The following is a 23,372-nucleotide window of genomic DNA, read 5'->3' on the forward strand; positions in this document are numbered from 1 at the left end:
CGATCTAACTTTACGATATTTTTTAATGCCCCACAGAAAAACATTTCACGGTCTACTAGTAACGGAGTGCGGTCTTCGTTCTCTGAACATTGGAAGTTCGGTCGTGGGTTCGCGCCGCGCTCGAATGGGCTAGCCACGTAGAGTTTCCGGGTTTTCTCCACGTCTGTAACGCCTAAATAGTGGCCAGCGTCGTTTAAAAGACCTCCCGGAAGGCATTATTCCCCGCGCTCACGTATGGCCAAGCAGACACGAAAGCATCGGACGCATACGTCCATCATCGTTTCTTCGGAGTCATAGCCTCGGGTGCTGCATACTCCATATGAACAGAGGAGATAGATAGTAACGGAGTGGATAAAAGCATTGAACACTGGCTCGTTGGTTTTTCGCAAATTCGCTCTTGACCAACGAGCTGTTCACGCGTACTTTTCCTGATTTTCTTCATGTGTCTAACACTTAAATAGGGGCCAGTTTCTTATTGAAAATCCCCTCTTTAACAGATCGTGTTGCGTTGCAGAATTCCATCAAAACCATGTAACCGGCTTGGCCCGTCCCTCACCACCTGGCCGCCCTATTGTGGGCCTGGCCGAACTCATAATGGGCTTGCAAAAAACGGGCTCTGTTAGTGTCCATTGGGCGGAAAGAGTTTTAAAAAAGTTCTTGGTATGAACATGAACAGAGTACCATGTCCTTGCCTAACTTTAAAAAAAAATCATATACGTAAAAAACATTATTTTATGTTATATGGTTATAGTAGATATTTACTAATGTATTATTCATTCGTAAAACAAATAGAATGAAATAAATAGTATTACGTTTTCCTAGCTATGAAAAGATTTGTATTTGGAAGCGATTTACAATTTGTTGATTACTTCCTAAATGTATATGGCGTCGGTAATTTTTTATTTATAAACATTTTAAACAGGAAGAATATTTCTACCAAAATAACGTTTGTTAAAAATTTAATACAGTATTTTAATTATTATTTTGTTTTAAATCTACACAGACATGTCTTCGTCTTATCATCGATAAATTTAGAAACAATACATTTATTGGTTTACGAATTTTGCGTGTGTTTATGTCAATTTGACGTCCGTCTTTCGTTTTTATAATGAACAAATATGAAAATGACGTCAAATTGACGTAAATACGTGCACTATTTCAACCAAACGATGTTCAAACTGTACGAGACATCTAGCGTGATGATATAGAACTAAAATCCGGGTCCTTACTCAAAGGATTATGGGAGAGAGTCAATCGACGGCAAAATTTTAAGGAAGAAAAGTACATTTGACATGCGGAATAAGAATAAATTAAGTACAAATTATGCTTCACATCGTTGACTGAAAGAGGTAATTCTCATTTCACAAGTCGTAATCGCATTATATAAGCAATTACATTAAAAATAAACAAGTACAAATGTCCAATTGTCATCACTTCGGATGATCTAAAACAATAAAACAATTTTTCTTCCAATTCTTTCTCGCTTTTTTTCTTTATTAATTTTTCTATTTAATATATGAATTATATAATATTTTAAAATAAAAAGCATATTTACCTTATGTATTTTAAATTTTAAACTATTGTTTCTTTATAATTACTTATCAAAAGATTCAAGTCTCACATACAAAAACATGTTAAACAACTCTAATTCATGTAATAGAAATTGTTTAAATACAACAAGCAACAATTTATTTAAACAATTGTTTAGCTATTTACATATATTACTTGTATGTTTGTTGGTATTATTTTGTACAAAATGCTATCAAGAAACACAAAGATCATTTCACAGTGCTTAGTTGATGCTCTGGAACTTTAAAAGATCTTGTCAAAGGTTTGCTAACAATTTGTTTCTTTGCTAAATAAATAAACTGGTCTCTGCTATGGAGAGTTTTAACAGTCTGGTCTAGATTTATGCTTACAATTAAGGTTGCCAACTTTCTTGTACAAAAAAGAATATTGTGTCACAAAGGACATTACACGGACATTGTACGATGGAGGACATTTATAACAAAGTAGTTTGTTATAAATGTCTACTAACTGTAAATTATAAAACATTAAAAAGGTAATAAATAGGGTTTTAAACTCAATGTTAGAATCATTACCAACTGTTGCATGATGCCACCCTAAATGAGTCCCTAAATTTTATTTGCTTGTCCAACTTTGATTAATAGTACTATCTTTCTCTTTCGGTTGTTCTAATGAGTGATTTAGATGAAGTTATTACTTTAGAATAAGAAGATAAAAGTATTGGAATGTCATTTGCTGGTAAATTTTTGGAGATGATAAAGTAATGTTAAACAAAAACAAACAATTAAAATTGTGTTTAAAAGAGGGCATTATTGATAAAAGGAGGATGGAAGGATAATAAGTGAAATGGAGAACAGTTGACAACCCTATTTATAATTATGAATGTATTAATATAATTCTTCATACAGAAAACTGAGTAAGAAATAATTAGGTTTTATTATATTATTAACACACAAAACAAGTATATTAAACGATTAATAGTAAATATCTCCATTTTTTTTGATATAGCATAATTGTGCGGAAATAAATGGCATGTTTTGTGTTAGTTTATACAGTATTTATGCAACAAATTACCATAAGAAAGATTATTACTATTATTATTTTTAAATATTGTAGGTATGTGTGTAATTTATAAGTCTATTTATTGAAAATTATGATAATTCAAATTATTTTTTTATAGTTCTGTGTGTTGGGTGAGTTTCCATATAACAAATCCTGTATGTTGTACTGTACATAATACAGAGTATGGGTGGATGACATTTTATTAATTGTACTATAATTGTTTAATTAATTCAATTTTAAGTTCAATTAACAGTTCAGTTAATAAAATGAATATTAAATATTTTTATTACGATGAACAATTTATTCCTTTTTTAAAAATTATAAGTGAGCATTAACTTCACAAGAGTAGAAACTATATATTAAAAATCTAAGTTTCATGCAAAAGTTATGTTACTCCTTAAAAATTAACAGCAGAATTATGTATGAAAAAGATTTGTAAATATAAGCTTTTAATTTATTTTTAAGTGCTAAATATGTGCTTAAAAAAACAAAAAATTAAAGACTTAAAATTGATTATAAGTAAAACAATTTGCTGGTGATACATAATTCTGTTCAGTTCTTTAAAACTGTTTTGTTAGTTTATAATAATAATTATATTTATATATATTACAATTATTATTATATTATACAAAAATTTAAAATATGAAAATTGTCAAATATATTAATAAATTAAAATAATTTTATCCTTATTTCATATTTAGGCAGCCATTATTTGAGATTTACTCTTTAAATTGTTTAAATTTTAATGAAAATTAAGTTGTATTTTTTAGATATCTTTTATTTGCTTATAAAGTTACAAACATTAAGCTGTTATAAGGATTGTGTTCAATGATTATTTAATACAGGTATCCCTTGATTAATGCAATTAATTAATCCCTTGATTTTACTGCATATATCAAAATTGCATTAATCAAAATATGATGTCCATGTTAAGTAAAGATGGCTGGTAAAGCTGCAGAAATTAAAACTTCTGTCAGACATATAAAGGGATTAACACAATTAATTTCACACTTTAATCAAATCCAGTGTTAACATGGGATACCTGTATAATCAAATAAGAAATGAGACTGATTAATTAGCTACAAATGAAATTAGTTAAGTTTAAATAAAATTTAATTATTATTATTTTTCTTTGTTGTTTTGTAAATTTATGACTTATTTGTTAATTAATAATTTACATATTAAATATTAATTTAAAGTGACATTCCATTGAAAATATTCTGTAAAAATAAATTAAAAGGTTTAAGGTAATATTTTGCAAATGCATTTTATTTATTATATATAGTTTGTTTTATTTAATTCAAAAGATCTTTACATAATTCCAGGAGTCAACATATTTATTTTTTATTAAATTTTTTTTTGAGATCTTTCACATCTCATTGCCAAATTGAACACACTGATAATGAGATGTGAAAGGCCTTGAAAAATGTTTGAAAGTAAAATGTTGACCATTGAATTGTAGAGTAATTTGTTGAATTAAGTAATTGATGGAGTCAAATTTTGATGGTTGATTGATGGTTGCAAATTTTTAATTTGTGTCATTTCTTTTAATATATAAATATTTGCATAGCATAATGTTATTTTTTAATATTATAATAGAGTTTAAAAATTTTTATTTTTGTTGTTGTTTTGTTTCAGATATGAAAATTAATTTTATCATTATGTACTTGAAAAGTTCTTTCATGTAAATGCAATGAGTTCTGATGAAGAGTTTAATCCTAGACGAACAAAAAAGAAACAATGGAAAAGTGGTAAAATGCCAGTTTGTTTTGACAGTGATAATCAAAATGATTCTGAACCATTAGAAGACACTGAAGATTCTGTTTCAATGCAAACAAATGATATTTTAAAAACTAGTGATAAAAATACCAATAGTTGTTCTGATTCTGATGATGATTTCAATCTGTGCATAAGAGCTAAAAAAAATATGCGTCCACTTACCGATAGTGAAAATGAATTACCTACTGATGATGTAGTTGCAGAAGAAAAAGGAACTGAGCTCAAATTTTTAGAAACTGCTGATAAAGGTATGTAATGTGTTTAGAATGATGATAAAAATTATAACTAATAAAACACAACAGATATTAATTAATCAGAAATCAAATTATATGTTAACATTTTTTGAATTTATAATTTTTAGAATTGATAGAAAAAGTTACAACTATACCAACAACTGTAACAATAAAATAAAAATGAAATTTATTATTTTTACTTTACATTTTATATATTATTCAAAAGTAACATGAGTTAGTTAAAAGTTACTTTTGACCTAATCCATTACTTTTCATTGGTTGTTTCCAGCTTCTGGCTTACAATTGTATCAACTGATGTGTCAGCTTGGCACATGTGTAACTAACCAATTCTCTGTATCTCTACTGTAAAAGTGTAATGGATGCAAACTTTTCTTATGGAATATAATCCATATGGCCTATGGATATGATATAGAGTTTATAACAACACTATATGGATATGTTTACAGTTACTATATGGAGTTTATAACCCATCCTTTATATTTTTGGGTGTGCACTTGTTTACTATTTATAGAAGTAAAAAATTAACACTTAGTTTCATTCATTAAAAGACATTGATTATTTTAGAAAAAGTTAATAAGAAATTCCATTTGAAATTAGATAAATACAATTAAAGGCAGAAAATTTGAAGATTTATTTATGACAGCTACTTGTTACAACTTATAAATAAATTTTTTTTAAGATAAATAAAGATGAAGTCCTTACCGGGATTCAATATCTAAATAAGTTTGTATATCTAATAATTTTTGAATTGTTTTACTTTTAAAAAATTGTTTTATAAACAAATAAAATTGCTGATATTAATTAATTTTGCATATGCAATGCATAGACTAATCAATTTCTATATTCATAATAACAACATTTAACTTCTTATCCCAGCAAAAAATTACTTTCATTAACTTAATCAGTTATAAATAAAAAAGTAAGATGTTAAGCAAATTAAAATAAAATTAAATTGAAATGGAAATGTTGTTATACATAAATGATACAATATAAATGTCAAATTTACTAGAAAATAGCATATTAAAGCCAATATTTCATTAAATAATTATATAAGATCTTTTGTGCAATCACACAAGCAAATGAAATCCAGGGGAAAATGTTCAGATATGATCCAAATTATAAATGGGAATATGAATGATTGTCTTAAATTTATACGTACAATATTCATGGAAAAAAAGGATACTGATTTCTTTTCTTAACATAGAAAGGAATAGAAGTAAGTATTCAAATCGTGGGTATGTCTTATAGATGGGGACATGAAAACACTTATAAGGGCACAGAATTTTTTAATAAAAAGTACATGAATTTATTTATTTAAATTATACATATTTGTTTTTCAGATTTTACTGTTTGTTTGTAAAAACTTTTTGTTCCTGTTAAATATGTACTAATATTCAAGCATTTTTCTGTTAATGAATTAGGAGGGAACACAAATATTAAAGTACAGGGCGATTATGTTTAAAGTTATGATTTCACAATAGTCTGATATAAGAACCACTGGTCAGAATGACGACATTTTGAATAGATAAGTTACCTCAAAAAAATTACGTACCCAGAACCTTTTATGGTGTGATAATGCAAATATCAACAAAGAAACGTTTAAAGAGGAGATGGTTTTGTCATTGGCCTGGCAAGAGTTAATTCACAGCATACTCTAGTCACCCGTTATACACAGAAGGGCTGACTTGTCATGCATGCGCGATGTGGGTTTTTTGTAAATCCTTTCAAACTACAATCGAGCTGATATTTAAACAACATGCCAATCGAACTGATATTTAACAGCAATCGAACATCCATCTAGAAATGATTTGAAACCTGAAGCAGAGCCCAGAAACGGTTTGAAAATGTTTGTTTGTCGATATTTGTCGTAAAAGGTTCTGGATACATAATTTTTTGAAGTAATTCCGGTGTGGTGAGTAGTGAGTTATTGGATAAGTTACCTGTGAAGCAATGGAATTTTGTTGAAGAAAAAAATTTAGTTCAAAAATTTGCTACTCGGACAATTCATGTTTTATTACAGTGAAAGGCAATACAAAAGTAAAAAAGATTGCAAGTTGACAATAAATGTTCAGTATGTTGTCCTTCATATTTTGATACAAGCTGAAATTGCAAAATAGCATGTTCAATAACAGATCTGAATGTTTCTATGGAAATGATGTGGGTATGATTCATATTGCTGGCTTTCAGTTCCACTAAATTTTTAATGTTTCCATTAAACACAACATTCTTTAGATGACCCAAAGCCAAAAGTCACTTGGATTCAGGTTTGGTGAATGTGCTGACAATGTTACAATAAAAAGATGGCTGATTATTCTGTCATTTTCAAATGCCAGTGTTTGTGATGTGCACATGTCAAGAATAAGAAATTTGCATCTTTCGATATTGCCAGTATGAATCACAGTTTCCCCTAGTGCTCGATTTTTAAACTAAATTTTTTCTTCACCAAACAGTATTTCATTGCTTCATAGATATTAATGCAAAATGTCAAGTCATTCTGACCAGTGACTCTTATTTCAGGCTCTTGTGAAATTGGACCTTTAATTGCAATCACAATATATATGGTAGAGTCCCACTAGTCTGAACATGTGTCTAATCCAAACATGTTTCAGTCGGCATAGAAAAAATTTTTTAGCTTGCAAAATATATGTTTTTTGTATTTTCTAGTTAAATTTAAATAGTATTAATGGTACAAAACATTTAGAATTCCACAAAATGAATTGTTTTATTGTAGTACTGTATTAATACTGTACAAAATTTATAAACCAGTGTTTGACATGGCCTATTAAAATGGCATATCTATACAGTACTTACACACAAAAACAGGAACAAAAGTCATTTTTCAGAAATAACAAAATCTGTTTGTTTTTTTTCGTGTAACTATGAACGTTGAAGATGCTATGTTTCCCCACCACCTCATAAAAATGCAGTCTGCAAGTGAAATGCTGGGATGTTGTTCCTAAAGCGTAAAGTTACAATATTTGTTTTTGTTAACTGTTTGCACCCTTTATTGAGTGCAAGTCAGGTGAAATAAAGAGTGGGGGCACTGACGTCATTGATGGCGTTGGATCTATATAAACCAGACCTGTTTTACTGCTTGCTTTTGCATTATTTCAATTATTCAGCTAATCTGAACAGGGCTCGGTCCCACTTAGTTCAGACTAACTGGACTCTACTGTACATCTAAAAGGAATGGAAATGAAAAAGTTTACACACTTCTAATGAGTTCATGCTTATATAAGATTATATGTTTGTATAACTAAAAATTGTTTTATAACTGAACATTAAATAAATTTAAAATAATTTGTTTAAAATACAGTTTTTTCAGGTTTTAATTTGATTGCTGTTTTATTCTTTGTCAAAGAGTCATCATCAGTTTAATGTTTGCATGTTATTAGTAACACTTAAAAAATCAAATGATGATAACTTTTTGAATTATATAAATGTATTAATAGAAAAATAGTTTAAATGTAAAACATATTAGATTTTCTGTTTAAAATTTATAGAAATTTGAAAACTTCATTTTTCAGATTATTATTATGATATAAAAATGAAATGCTATAATTCAAAAAATGTTCAAGACATCAATTTCAATTTCTGTGAATAATTGTCTAATTTTTAGTTAGTTAGATTATGAAATAAATGACAGAATTATGAAAATAATTCTAGAAAAATTGTAATGTGATTGCATACTCTAACACTTAAGAATACTCTTGCACTTAAGAAAATGCTTAGAAAATAATCAAATGACAAAAATGAATTCATTATTTGAATATTAATATAGGGTTAAACAGAAAGTTCATTCAGTTTTCAGAGAGAAATAAAATACACTATTTTGGAATAAATAAAAACTTTTAATACACAATGTATTCATCCTTCTGTTCAATAACCTTACACCATCTGATGGGTAGTTTCATAATTCCATCTGTGTAAAATTTGGTGAGTTTCTGATTGAAGAAATTATCAATGTGATTTTTGATACCTTCTAAAGATTGAAATTCTATACGATTTAAATTGTTCTGCAATGATCAAAAAAGATGATAGTCTGAGAGAGCAATATCTGGAGAATATGCTGGGTCACTTAAAGTCTAGAAGTTTTTGATCCACATTCAGTAATATGTGCAGCCTTGCATTATCATGATGGAATCTCCATTAGTTCACAAGTTCCAGATGTTTTTCAAGTCACTGCAGTATTCAGTTCACCCAGTTGGAGACAATATTCATTGGAATTAATTATTTGTTTGTTGAGTAAAAGCTCATAATAAACAATCCCTTTTCATTCCCACCAAAGTTAAATCATTAGTTCTCTGGGATGAAAACCAGCTGTAGGTTGTGGCACTGGTGGATTACCTGGCTTACTCCAAGATCTCTTGCATTAAATATTGTTGTAAACTATTTTTCTTACACTTATTTGTATTACAAATAACTGAGAACTTATTCTCTTTCTAAACTGACTTATGAGGAGTTAAAACTTTTTAAAAAAACCTTACAAAACATTATAAAAAGACTTTAAAATGTAAAACGTTTAATGATTCAAACGACACTTTGTTAGCAGCAGAAGATAATATAATTTATTAAAGAACTTCTCTGCTGCTAACAAGGTGTTGTTGGAATCTTTAAATTTGTTACCTTTTAAAGTCTTTTTATAATGTTTTGTAAGGTTTTTTAAAAAGTTTTAACTCCTCATAAGTCAGTTTAGAAAGATAATAAGTTCTCAGTTATTTGTAATACAAATAAGTTTGACATAAAAATATAGACTCCATCATTTTTTATCTCTTTTTCTGATATAATTAATTTTTCATAGCCTATTATTGACAAGATTATGTCTTGTTTATAAAATTGTACTGCCTGCTGTGTATGGCTTAGAGGTATGAGGAGTACTTGTCAGGAGTTGAAATTTTGGTATTAGGTGCGCAAATCATGCGCACATAAAAAAAAACAGACTTGTAGGTAGTCGGGGGACTGAGAACCGAGTCAAAATAAAATACAAAATGGCAACACTCTCTACAAACAGCAGTAGTGCGAGATTTGCGCATGCGTTACTGGTTGGGAAGTTGGAAATGCAAACGTTGCAAAATTGAATTTTGACAAATGAATCATTGAAAAAACCCATTTATCTGCCCCATGTTATTCCCCACATATCTCTGGTCACCATGTGCTAACCATGATCAATTGATCAGAGATATCTCGTTTCATCATCAGAACATTTTTGAAACTAGATGGCGTGTCGTTATAATTTTATATTAAAACTAACTTCCAAAATATAGTTTTTCTTTTTACATTTATTAATAAATATATATATATTGTTTGTGCAAAATAATGAAATAATTTTGGATGATACAATAGCCATGATTATTTTTTCAAAAATGGGAAATTTTCGTTAGACATTGGCAAAAAGTCAACCTGGCTGATACACAACAGAGAAATTTTGAAATTGGGTAAGTTAATTTCACCAAAAATGCATCGTGGGTGACGCCTTGGCCAAGGCTAGTTAGGTTTCAAAGATTGTGCTCAAAACCAGCGATACCAAAGAAGATTGGAGAATGAGAACGAGGCCCACTGTGAGCATTGAAGTGATCCCACTTAGCAGTGAGTCTTCGAGACATAGTTTTGTCCCAAATATGGCTTTGCTGTTTTACTTGTTAATTGCTTTAAAAATGGGGGTCATCTTCCTTGCATTTTAAAAGTGAATCACAAACAGAAACAAGTTCAATAACATGCTCATGCAGTTTCATTCACTTAACTGATGGGGAACCCAAACATAACAGTAAATATATCCAAATGTCTGACAATAGATATTTGAGATATTTTTAAGATATTTGCTATCTCTCTTGTTGTTTTATGTCAATCATTTTGGATTAAAGCCATCATGGACTCATTTTCTATGGTTGAAGGCTGTCCTGACTGAGGTGCATCTTTGAGAGAAAAATCTCCTGTCCTAAATTTCACAAACATTTCTGGCATGTTCAATCAATAACTGCATCCTCCCTATATAAAGCGTAATCTTCTTCTGAGTTTTTGTCACATTTTTCTTTTTTCAGAAATAATAGAGTATGATATGTCAAAAATGCACCTTCTTATCTTCCATTTTTTCAGTTTTTTCTTAAAAAAATAACTGAAATTACTGTAGACTTGCATATTAAATATACAAATATACATAATGCCCACCTAAACAAGTTAAAATAAGCATGACAGAGGTGACACAAATGAGCGATTATGTAAATATCCCAAACAGACTTTTGTTTCAACCTTATATAGTTTACACTTTGTTTTTTTTTAAATGCTTAGAATGTGCAATGAAATGATAGATTAACAAACAAATACAAATACAAACTTTGAAAGCAGTTGATATGGGAAAACTCACTAAAAGCAGATGAAAAAATTATAAAATTTTAGTAAAATATATTTATTTTCATATAAAATATTTAAAATATATAATTTATTTATGCTGCATACAGTAAAAGAAAAATATATATATATATTAGGGTTTCTCAAACAGGATCCCTGTTGTTTTTTTTTTAACCTGGGAAATATCCCAGGAAATTCTTCTCATCCCGGGTAATCCTGCAAATTTCTTAAAAGTTCCCTTTTTTTCTTATTTTGTGTTAATGTTGAGGAAATTTTGCAAATAGAAAGTATAATTAACTCATAAACTGTCAGAATACATTTGTATTTATTAATTTTAAACATACTTATTAGTTTTTTAAATTTTTGCTCGTTATAGTATGTCAAATGGTCAATAATCAATATGTAGCCTATTTATGGCAGGACTCTGAAAATTCTTTACTTGTCAGAACCTGTAATATCTGGAATAATTGTGCTTATGCTGTCTTAATTTTTAATCATGCCCAGTAGCTTCAATAACTGTGTAATGCCAGGTTGTTCAAATTGGGCAAGGATACAAACCAGTACAAAGTCTGCAAGTATGAAGTTTTTCTTCATAAACCTGATTATTAAAGCCAAACAAACTGCTGAATTATCAGGCTATAAGCTTGATGCCGCTATTAAAGCAGCCACAGCCGAGGAAGACAAATCAAGAATACTAGAAATCTTCCAGGCTACAAGTGAAAAAAACACATAACATCTGTCTTCTCTTAAATGCATTAAACATGATTCCTCTCACATCAATTGAATAGGAAAGGGCATTCTCGATAGCAGGACTTTTCATTACTAAAATAACAACCAGATTGAGTGATCGAAATATTGACCATCTTTGTTTTTTAAAATCTTATTATAAAAATTTACAATAATAATTTGTATTTGTAAATGTTTTATTTAAATATTGAAAATTTTCACAAATAGAAAAAATTTATTAAAGTTTGCTGGTAACTCCATACAACAACAACAGAAATGCTTTGAATTGAGTTAAAAATTTAAAGAATAAAATGAACTTAGATCAAACTTCTAAGTTAGAAGTTCATTTTATTCTTTAAATTTTTAACTCAATTCAAAGCATTTCTGTTGTTGTTGTATGGAGTTACCAGCAAACTTTAATAAATTTTTTTCTATTTGTGAAAATTTATATGTAATTTTTAACATATATCTTACACAGCATTATTAATGTGATTTTGGAGGTTGCAGAACATATTAAATTACTTTAAAAAATGAAAAATAATTATATCATTTGATTTCCAGATATTTTGTATATGTTAAAAATAATTAATTCTATCCCGGGAAACAGTTCACTTTTATCCAGGAATCCCGGGACAAGCAAAAGACTGGGAAATGAGAAACCCTAATATTTATATTTTACACACTATTTATATTAATATTAATATAAGATTTTAAATATAATTAAATGTGAAGAGATTAAACTTAAAGTTAGTAAAGTAAATGGCATGAATAAAATGCTTTATTTTTTATATAGAAATATTAAGTAAATTGATAATACTTGAAGTATTTTTTACCATTTTCTTTAGTTACAAATATATTAAAACTTTGGTATTGTCATTAAACTGAATTAATGTGTAATAAATAAAAATATGAAAGTAATACAGACGGCCCTCGACTTTCGCACATAATTGGTTCCTGAAAGTGTGTGAGAATGTTGAATGCTCGAAAGTAGAGAGTTCTAAAAAATATGCACCAAAAACTGTGTTTTATATTTATCAATATGTATATATAATGAAGTTAATGAGGCGTGTTTAAGTGCTTTCGAGTGTTTTCTTCATAAACTTGTCGAGAGTTAGTTGAATACCACTCTTTCTTTTCTTTTCTTGATAAAAATTTCTATAACATGCCATGTTTTTTGGAAACAATCTTTGAAGATATATTTCCACAATTTTCAACATATTCCTTAATTTTACTCTTATTTTTCAAAATTGAACATATCGTAGATCTGTTTACATCGTACAAACGTCCAATTGAAGCAAAAGATTCACCACTTTCAGAACGTTTAATTATTTCCATCTTTGTCTTGATCATATGAAGTTTGAGTCCTTAATTTCTTTTTGTTCATATCAACACTGCAGTTTCTCCGTTTCTCACTCATGTTTATCAATTTATAAGGATGAAATATTTAAACATAAACAGATAAATTGGCAAAACACACAACATGTTGACGCATGCCCTAATGCAAGAACTGAAATTGTTTTGACTTCTTGCTTGGAACAACACAGTAATGATTCCGAGAAGTCTACTGTTGTAAAAAGTAATATGTGTCTGAGAACGTAGAGAGAGCTACCACACTTTGTAGTGTATAAGTGTTCTGCATGAAAGCAAATTTTTTCATTATCAACAAAAATATTTAAAAAGTTGAATTTTTAAAAATTGCAAAATAGCGAATTGTGCAAAAGTCGAGGGCCGCCTGTAAATTTAGTTATTAAAAACTAACTCAAACAATTTTATATACTGTATAGTTATTCAAATAAACATTACAACTAAAGATGAAAAAGTGATAGACAATGTCCTCTAGTAGTAAGTGTGCAATCCATTGGAGGAAGATAAAGCTTATTGTAAGGTGTAAGATTGCACATTGTATTCAGCTTTGTCACCCTTATTGTATGTTGAGTGTTGTGTTGTTTGAATAATAGTAAAAAAAAAAATTATGGATTTATTCCATTAATTTCATCATCCTGGAATAATAGCTGCACCTAATTCCCAAAGAATAGAAATAAATGTGAACTTCTAATAAATAGTGCAGTTGCAAGTTAAGAAAAGTTAGGTAGCACACTTCTTTTAGAATAAATATAGTATATATTTTAATAAACTGCATTGAATGCATATCAGAAGTGAACAATTTAAGTGCCAACATTTGGATGCCTTAGGTTAAATTGTTTTTAAATGGATTACTTTGAAATAGTGTACTTGGACATTAAACAAACATTTGTGTCCAAATACAAGAATATGAAATGTTAATTTCAGGTACATTATGTTGATTTAATCTAACATAATATAAATAAATTCATGAATATTTAGGTAGGACTATTAACATCAAAATATTTTTATAAAAATCAAGTGGAGTCTCATTTAGTTGGCTATATGTTGTGCATTCCTCGACTATAATGAATCTATATATTTTACACAAAGTAAAATTTGCATATAGCACTATTTCGAATACTTCAAGAATTCATTTGTCGACAATTGTAATAAAATTGAAATATCTTTGTTGCTGTTTAAACATTTTCATGTATATAAAAAGCAAGTAGTATTCCATCAAAAATGATAGGCAAAGAAATAATGCCCATCATTTATTCACAGAAATTGATTATTTTTTACAAATGCTTAATGATGAACAAAACACAAATACTGTGTGTTATATTTTCCAGCTTTTTCTTCCGTATGTCACAATATTAGTTTATTTTTTGTTACTTTTATTATTGGTTTTTGTATATTTTTAATGAGCTATTTTGTTTTGTTACAGGAGTGGCATTTGTAGTCCTTGTGACTTTGCTATCAATAATAAGTCAATAAAGTGATCAAAAAAATGATAGGAGAAGAAATGAAAAAAATGATTTTTACTTAAAATTATCCAAGCTTTATCAAACTGTAAAATTTCTTTTATCACATTTTTTCATAAAAAAAAAGTGTCATCTCAATAATTTACCATGCTGTCCTGAATTTGAAATATAAACTTTTAATCTCTTCCCATTGCAGCAATATAATTCTGACCTATCCAATTTTGTCTGTCTTTCAATTTGGACAGACACTGGCTGGCATTATCAAGTGAATTTTGTAAATACCTTATTTGAGCTATAATAATTTTTGATTTTCTGTTTGTTTATATTCAAGAAAATCAATACTTCCAATGCTATGACCCAACTTAAAAGTAACTAAAATGCAGGGTGTCCCATTTGCTACCAAACACAGCATTTCAAGTCTAGCCAGTCTGACTTGCCTAGCCTGGTCTCATTTTATTGAAGGTGTCTATACAATATGGTTGCTTGTGAATGTTAGAGTATGCATGTATGCACACAGTATAGTTGGAAAATATATTAGTATACTCTTGAGAAGCAAGTGTTTATTGTTTGCAATTATTGGAAAACAAAATTAATAAATTCATGTCAACAGTAATTCCTGGAGAAGTTTGGAGGCAGATAACCACTGAGCAAGTTGAGCATTTGGGCTCTGTTAAAGAAGCTTGAAACCAGGGGGACTTTATTGGATGAACATGCAATAGATCATCCGAAAATGTCAGAGGAAACAATTCAGAATGTAAAGGACTAATGACTGATGTCTCTCAAAAAGTCTCTGTACTGACTTTCACAAGAATCATGTTTGTCTGGAAGCAACATTGTGTTGCAAGAAAAAGTGAAGCTATATGCATACAATATCTCCATATCCATGAATTAAAAAACCTGACCAAGAAAAAAGAGTGAATATACAAATATTTTCAGTCATTTCTTCAGGAAAATCCAGACATTCTGGACTATACATGGTTCTCAGGCAAGTGTGGTTTTACCAGTTGGGATATGTTAATTCTCTAAATTCTTGTATTTGGGCAAGCAAAAATTCCAATGCAATACCTGAAGAACTCCTTCATTCAAGAAGATTGGTGTTTGGAGTGAGTTGTTCTAGTGGTGCACAATTGCCATCACAACATACATACAACCATCACAACAGCTGCATATATGGAAATCTTCAACACTTTTATAAATTAATTGGAAAATGAGGATCATTTTATTGAATATTTTCAGTGGGATGGAGCAACATGCCAAACATTACATGTCAGCATGGCCAAAATTCAGTCATTTTTCAGCAACTGCATCATTTTGAAAGGACTTTGACCACTGTGCTCACTCAATCTGACACTACCTGATTATTTTTTATGTAAACAAACCATTGACCATAGATGCCTTAAAAGTAAACATCAACAAAGCAATTCAGGCAGTGGCAGTGGGCATAGTAGCAAGGATGTTTTGAAATATCATACACTGGTTTCAAAGTTGTCTGGATGCAAATGGTTGCCATTTCCAGCATGTTATGATATCATCATGTTTTTCACAAGATGATGTAAGCCTGCTTCAAATTTCATTGCAATATCTTCATTTAGTGTCAAAATTTTTAAAAGATACTGAGTTCGGTAGCAAGTGGAGCATTGTATGTTGATGAATGCAGTACACTATATTAAAGTTTATCAAATGATAAGAAAAATAATTGTTTTTGTTCACCGTTAAGTTTCTGTAAGAAATTACCAATTTTATCAAATGATAATGACAAATAATTACCTAGTGCTTAAACATTTCTTCCAGCAATTGTTCCAGCAAGAAAATATTTTAATGTGAATTTTAGTGAGGGTTCTGACCTATCCAGAGCTTCACAGGTAGAACTGTAACTATAAAATGTCCCCTAGGATTTTTCTCAGTTGATTTCTCAATTAATCAGATAACAGCAGCTTTTGTGGGATGGGATGGTATGGTAGAAAAGAGATAGGAAAAAATAAAATGTCTAGAGATGTTGTTCATACAATAGAAGTGCAGATTCTTAGAAAAATTTGGTTTTTCTTTTTAAAATATGTGAAACAGATCAAGTTTATTGGGTTGTCTGTTGATGACATCAACTTAATGAGGTTTTCACCCATAGAATAATACATTAGACCAATCCAAATATTGAGATAGTAGGGTTCCACTGTATAAAGGTTCATATACAAAAAAATCAGAATTATTTATAAATCAGCAACTGCGCACTGGTTTGTATATAACAAAAAATGGACTCACTTGAACCTTTGACCAGTGCATAATATGTTTAATCTTGAAAAACAAACATTTTTTTAACACCTTCTGGGTTCTTCCTTAGGTAAATCAGCTGGATCAAAGCTGAATATGAAAATTATTTGAACAAAATCGAACGTTGGAAATTTCAAATGTCCAGATTGTATGTGTGGCCATTCACGTGACGTGTTTAAGTATGTTTGAACTTGACCATCAACATCGAAAACCATTAGCAATGACAAGTTAGAAATCCAAAATAAATGTGCATGTGTGTGAGATGAATTATCCATGACAAATGCGCACGTGTTTCCGTATTTTTCTTTAATAAATTAAGAGTAGAATGTTAACTCTCCGTGTGCAGTGGCATAAGTGGAGAGTGAGGTGGTGGTACATCACTCTGCTTACGCCACTGACCCCAAAATTGAGGCAGACTTCACAAGAGTGAAATTAATTGTCACCACCCCACACCTGGAGCACCTAAAATGGTTGGAGGAGATGGAAATTTTTAAAGCTTACAATGCATCCACTTGCATCAATTCAAGGGACGAGATTGGTCTTTCAATGGCCTGGCAGGCTTTACTGCACGCAGAGAGTTAACATTCTACTCTTAATTTATTAAAGAAAAATACGAGAATGCGTGCACATTTGTCATGGATAATTCATCTCATACACGTGCACATTTATTTTGGATTTCTAACTTGTCATTGCTAATGGTTTTTGATGTTGATGGTCAAGTTCAAACCATATTTAAACACGTCACATGAATGGCCACGCATACGATCTGGACATTTGAAATTTTCCGTTCGATTTTGTTCAAATAATTTTCGTATTCAGCTTCGATCCAGCTGATTTACCCGAGGAAGAACCCAGAAGGGGTTAGGAAAGCATTTGTTTTATAAGATTAAACATATTATGCATCAGTCAAAGGTTCAAGTGAGTCCATTTTTTGTCAGAATTATTTATTATGACATCATCACAATGTTGGCTGCAACTCTTAATCATATTTTAATTTAAAAATTAATTGGGGAAAGAGGCCCCAATTAATTTTTAAATTTGTCTCTGGTCTCAATTTTTGTCTAACTCACTCTATTCTTAAAATTAACAAAGGACAGATGGACAAACATGACAGTCGGAATCGATAGGTCTGCAGTTTGAAAATTGTAGCCCAATAAATATAAGTATGTTAGTTCTACAGTTTCAGTTATTTATTTGTATTCTGTTGCTTCTTTCTTAATTCATGAGTTTGGTACAAATCTTCCTATAATCCAGATCCCAATAAAATAATTAATACTTATTTGTCATTGATATAAATGTTTGAGTGCCAAAATGATTCTTGAATTCCAAATTTTTGAGAACTTCATATCATCCTTTAATTTAATTTACTATTTATATTATATTTTAATCATTTAATGATATATTTTTGATGATAAAATATATGAATTAAAAAAAAACAGAAATAAAAAGTTTGTAAATTTAATAGCTTGGAAAATAATTTTTAAAATGTAGCTACAGAAGTAGAATTGAAACTGAAAATTAACAACTAGGTCAATGTTCTACAATTTAAGTGATTTTCCAGTGTTATAAGTTTCAATTTAAAATCTATTATATGTTAGTTTTAACTATAATCTCAAACAAATATCTAATGGTTAACCACATACAATTTATTATTCCATTTTTATTCTACATATGCATTTCGAACTGATGTAAATTCTCAACCCCTCTTCAGTGCCACATAATTTGTATGTATTTTCTTAAAAGAACAACCATAGGTGAAAATTCAATTTCTAGTACAAGTACAGTACATATCCAGTTTTTATAATTTTAAATGTCTTAATCCTATGGGGATTGTTGGACAGTATATCTTATAAAATTTAATGTTGTTTTTCTATCTTGGCTTGTTTATTTCTCACATTTGTTCACTTTACAAGAATTATTTTTATGTCACCCTCTACAGACTGTGAATAAAAATAATTCTTACAGATTTAGAAATAGAGATTCAAGTCTATTCTTGATTTTTAAATGTTATACAGTCAAATTTAAAAAATATGAACTTAATTAACTTACACAAACAACTTGATAAACTTTACTAATCAAACAAACAATTATGTTTTTATCAGTCTAGAATAAGACATTAAGCAATTTGGACTACAGTTATGTATTACGTACTTAAGCCACCATTTTGTGATAAATTTAATTGACTTTATTGCAGCTCTGTAAGAATCTAGTTGTTCATTTGCTTAATAAATTTATTTTTCTTGCAATTCCTTCTAATGTTTATATTGCTATTTTATGTTTTGAATATTTCTTATCCTTTCTTTTAATAATAATTTATTTTAATAATTGGTTATGATAGTTATTAAATATTCTAAACAATTTTCTATAGAAATACCGGTACAAATAAGTATCACATCCAAGCCTTTAGATTTATAGTACAGTTTGAATATAATAGATGAACAAACATTTTCGATCATCTATCCAGAATCTGCTTCAGGTTCACTATTGTTTCAAATGTGGAATGTCAAGAATTTTGAACGCTTTTGAGTAAAAATTGCTTAAACCAGTAATGAATTGATGATAAAGATTTGAATGAATGTACCCCATGACTGTATTTTAATGCTGTGGTGACAGATCTACGAGGGAATAATATGTAATTATTGATGCGTATGGTCTTCACAGGCATATCACCACGCTTAAGATATCGCATTACTTTCCTTGAAATTTACACAATTCCCCGACTTGCTTGCCTTGTAAATTTTGAGTGTTTCCAAGACCCTGATTTGGTGTATCTGGAATGATTTCTTTATGATGGTGGTGTTGTCCAAGTTTGCCTTTACATTAGGTTTGGTTTGGTGGCCTATATTGCCAGGGTGGTGCTGTATCTGTTTTTGGCAACGTCATATTTGTGTTCCTTAATCCTTTTTTTTTTGTATAGACTGCTTGGTCAAACCAATGTATACCAAATTTCTCTGGAAGCTATGGTCTCTGATTGGGACACTATACACTCCTGGTGCCCTCAAACTATCAGGTGTGTCTTTCACATTCCTCAATAGGGAGTAAATTGTTTGTGTCCTTGTGTAAGCTATTTTTGTGCCCTTCATTTGAGGTATTTCTTTATATAGGGAATGTAGGTTCTTATATTCTATGACTGTGTGTTTTGCATTAGAGTCCTGATCAGGGATCTCATTGGACTCCCACTGCTCTGTGGAGGTGTGATGCCCACTTTGAAGTTTATAGGAGTTCCGAGCTAAACTTCTAATTAAGTTTCTTTTGAACCCATGACCTTCTGCAAAGTCCTCTAGGTGTTTAAGTTCCTTGAGTGTGTCCTGCTGCAACCTTATATGGATACAGGTCCTCTGAATCTGCTGGTATGTATAATGGAAGGAAGCTGGGTTTGTAGTATACTTCTGTCTCTATATTGCCTCCATTGAGCCATATGGTGATGTCAACATCTAGCATAAATTTTTAGACATTTGATCTATTTTTAGGGTGAGTCCATATGGATTGTTATTTATGTTGTCTAGAAAATTGTTAATCCTCGGCTAGTTTTTCCAAAAGACATCATCTGGTATGACAGTTATGACATCATCTAAATATCTCCAGTATAAAAGATCTCGTATGTAAATCTGTTGATGATGACCTCCCTCTCTAATTGGCGCAGTACTAATTCACAGATAGGGAGCTCCCCATGGGTACTCCTCTTTTTTTCAAGTATGTTGTATTGTCAAACCTAAATATCGAATTGTAGCACATGAAGATGTAAGATCAAGGACCTGTTTTTGTTGTGCCAGTAAGTTATATTTGACCAGTAAGATATCTCTAAGGGTGCAAAAGCAGGGTTGCAGTTTAATGGATGGATATAATGTCTTGAAATCAAGCACCGTGATGTGGGTATTCTCTGTTATTTGTGTCCTCCCTAATGTGTCAATTAGCTCTTGACATTTTTGACATTCCACATTTGGAATGATAGTGAACCTGAAGCAGATTCTGGATAAAGGATTGAAAACATTTGTTCATCTATTATATTTGAACTGTACTGAAAATCTAAAGGCTTAGAGATGATACTTATTAAATATTCCAAACTTAAGAAACTATAAATCTTTAATATTTAATTTTGTACAAACAAGTGTTTTTGGCTAATTTAATTCATTGCTATCATGTTCTAACTACTCAAGTATAGAATTCTAAAGTATTGATTTAAAGATTATTCAATTTTGGGAATATAGTGTATATTTCATTTTATAGCATATTCCAATATAGTACAATTAAAATTTTATTTACATTGTATTGCAAACTTAAAATTAAAAATTATATAAAATATGATGTATAAATATAATTATTAATTGTAAGATAATTTAGTGATACACTACAATAAGATCATATTAAAATATTTTTTAATTATCAGTAATTAATTGTTTTTGTTTTTTTTTTTTTTGTATAAAGGATGGGAAAGTGATTCTAGTGATGGACAGTCAGAGAAATGTCCAATATGTCTTAACAAGTTTCTTGGTCAAGATATTGGTAATCCTGAAAGTTGTGACCACTACTTTTGCTTGGACTGTTTATTAGAATGGGCAAAGGTATATTTTTAATTTTATATGTATTTGAATAGAAATATAAACTTTTATTTAAATGTTTTTTTCATTATCAACCAAATTTAAATGTTCTGAATCTTCACAAAGCTGGTTATAGACTATTAAATAACACCATAAAACCTTAAAAAAATACCAGCACAAAAATATATTTAAAATAAATAGGTTGTGACGAATATTTTCAGTCCAATTAGGATCTGCGTCAGGTCAAAATTGTGTGAAAAAATTAGACTGCAGGACTTTCAAATTTAAATATTTTAAAATCATCAGAACTGTAAACCTTATAACCAGTATACAACACAAATCACACCTTGGTATTAACATTAATGTTACAATTAAACTAAAATTTAAATGTAAATAAACAAGTTTCCTGAAACATATGTAATTTTTCACATCTCAAGAATTGATATTTTCTACTTAATGTCATAATTTAAATGAAAAAAAGTCATGTTTACATTGAAAGTACTGTTGTAACATATGCAATCAAAACTGTCTGAAAAAGCAGTGTTACACAAAATTAGGATTCTTTCAAGTACCAGTTGCTTTTCTCACTTATTCTCATTGTCATAACTGCTTTAAGACTTGCAGTAATATTCATCAGATAGCAATTAGTAAATTAAAATGATTTTCTTCAGATAATGTAAACACAATGAGTCTTACACAGATTTGATAAGCTAGTTGTAGTTATATAATATCATGACATGTTTTCAAATAAAAATGGATAAAATTGATGTGGATAGTGAAGATGATTTCAAAATAAATTCTAGAAAATCTGTTTTTACCTCCAGCTTTGACATAGGGAATAAAGGAATGCCGTATAGCAATTTATAGCAAATGAAAAATATCTTTTTATAATACTTTTTCCTTGCTTTCTGGGGTTTGGACATGTTACTTTTATTACTTTTTTTCTCTTGTTTTTCAGTCTCCACCATGTCTATAGTGTGTGCTGTTATCAGAAGGACCAGATCCTTTTTGTCCTTCCATCATAAAACCAGGGCTTTTCCTCCTCTACGAGCATAAATTTCTTCCTTCTGCAATTTATAATGTTTTAGGGAGGATGGCATAACCTTGCATGCCACTTTTACTATTCTATACATATCTGTAGAATTTGAAATTAGAAAATGTGGGGATGTGTAAAAATTGTTCTTTCTCAGGCTTAATAAAAAAAAATGGACATTGGGTACACCCTGCAGTTCTTACATTTCAATAAGTTTAGTTTAACCTTAGTTCTTATGAGAGCAAGGATGAATTTCTTGTAAGTTTTGACTGGCATCTCTATTGTTAATTACTGCAAAGTTACTAAAAATTAGAACTAGGAATACTAAATGGAATGAAGAATCCATACATTATTAAATTCCAGCAATATTTAATTTGGAAAACAAACATTTTCAGCCTTCTTGATACACCTACTTCAGGTCTTATACACTGCATTTTACAAATGTTTGATTTACAAAATGCATTGGTGTGATTCTCTTTGTATAATATTCCTAGTTTCAGTTTTTGGTAACTTTTTAGTAATTAACAGTGGAGATGCTAGCCAAAACTTACAAGAAACTTGTTTTTGCTTTCATGAGTACAGTAGAGCATCAATTATCTGACTCAATTGGAGACTGGGGTTGGTTGGATAACTGAAAAGTATGAAAAAATACATTATTAGTATAGTATATTAGTATATGCCATGTAATTAGTGTATATTAGTATATCGCTATTACCCTACTTTGCATTGAATTTTCATCGATGTTAAGCCTAACAAAATTTTCTTTTAAATAATAATCGTCGCTATTGTATTGTTAAAAATTATGGGTGTACTATAGATTACCACCTATGGAATTTCAGGACTTTGATTATATATTTGAACTTGGGATCGAGACAAGTTCAATGGTACCCTATTTTTGGACCGGAGACGAAAAATTAAAAAGTTATCATACTTTTCTAATGCTCTCATGAAGACTGCACCATAGTTGCTAGTACTGCCATCTTGTGGTAAAGTCTGCAAACTATGACGTCGGACTACG

General features: G+C 29.6%; 1 protein-coding gene across 2 annotated transcripts in view; it reads left to right on the forward strand.

Moving 5' to 3' along the window:
* Positions 1 to 1,096: 1,096 nt before the first annotated feature.
* LOC136989867 (uncharacterized) overlaps positions 1,097 to 23,372 on the forward strand; it is a 77,218-nt gene continuing 54,942 nt past the window's right edge. The window contains exons 1-3 of one of the 2 annotated variants that reach the window (XM_067288153.1): positions 1,097 to 1,349; positions 4,228 to 4,616; positions 21,209 to 21,345. In XM_067288153.1, coding sequence (XP_067144254.1) covers positions 4,283 to 4,616; positions 21,209 to 21,345 — 471 coding nt within the window. In that variant the 5' untranslated portion in view covers positions 1,097 to 1,349; positions 4,228 to 4,282. The remainder of the gene's footprint in view (positions 1,350 to 4,227; positions 4,617 to 21,208; positions 21,346 to 23,372) is intronic. The other variant, XM_067288152.1, reaches the window with a different exon arrangement.

The sequence above is a fragment of the Centruroides vittatus genome, unplaced genomic scaffold (assembly GCF_030686945.1).
Source record: "Centruroides vittatus isolate TY-2023 unplaced genomic scaffold, ASM3068694v2 scaffold_769, whole genome shotgun sequence".
In the NCBI taxonomy this organism is placed as follows: domain Eukaryota; kingdom Metazoa; phylum Arthropoda; class Arachnida; order Scorpiones; family Buthidae; genus Centruroides; species Centruroides vittatus.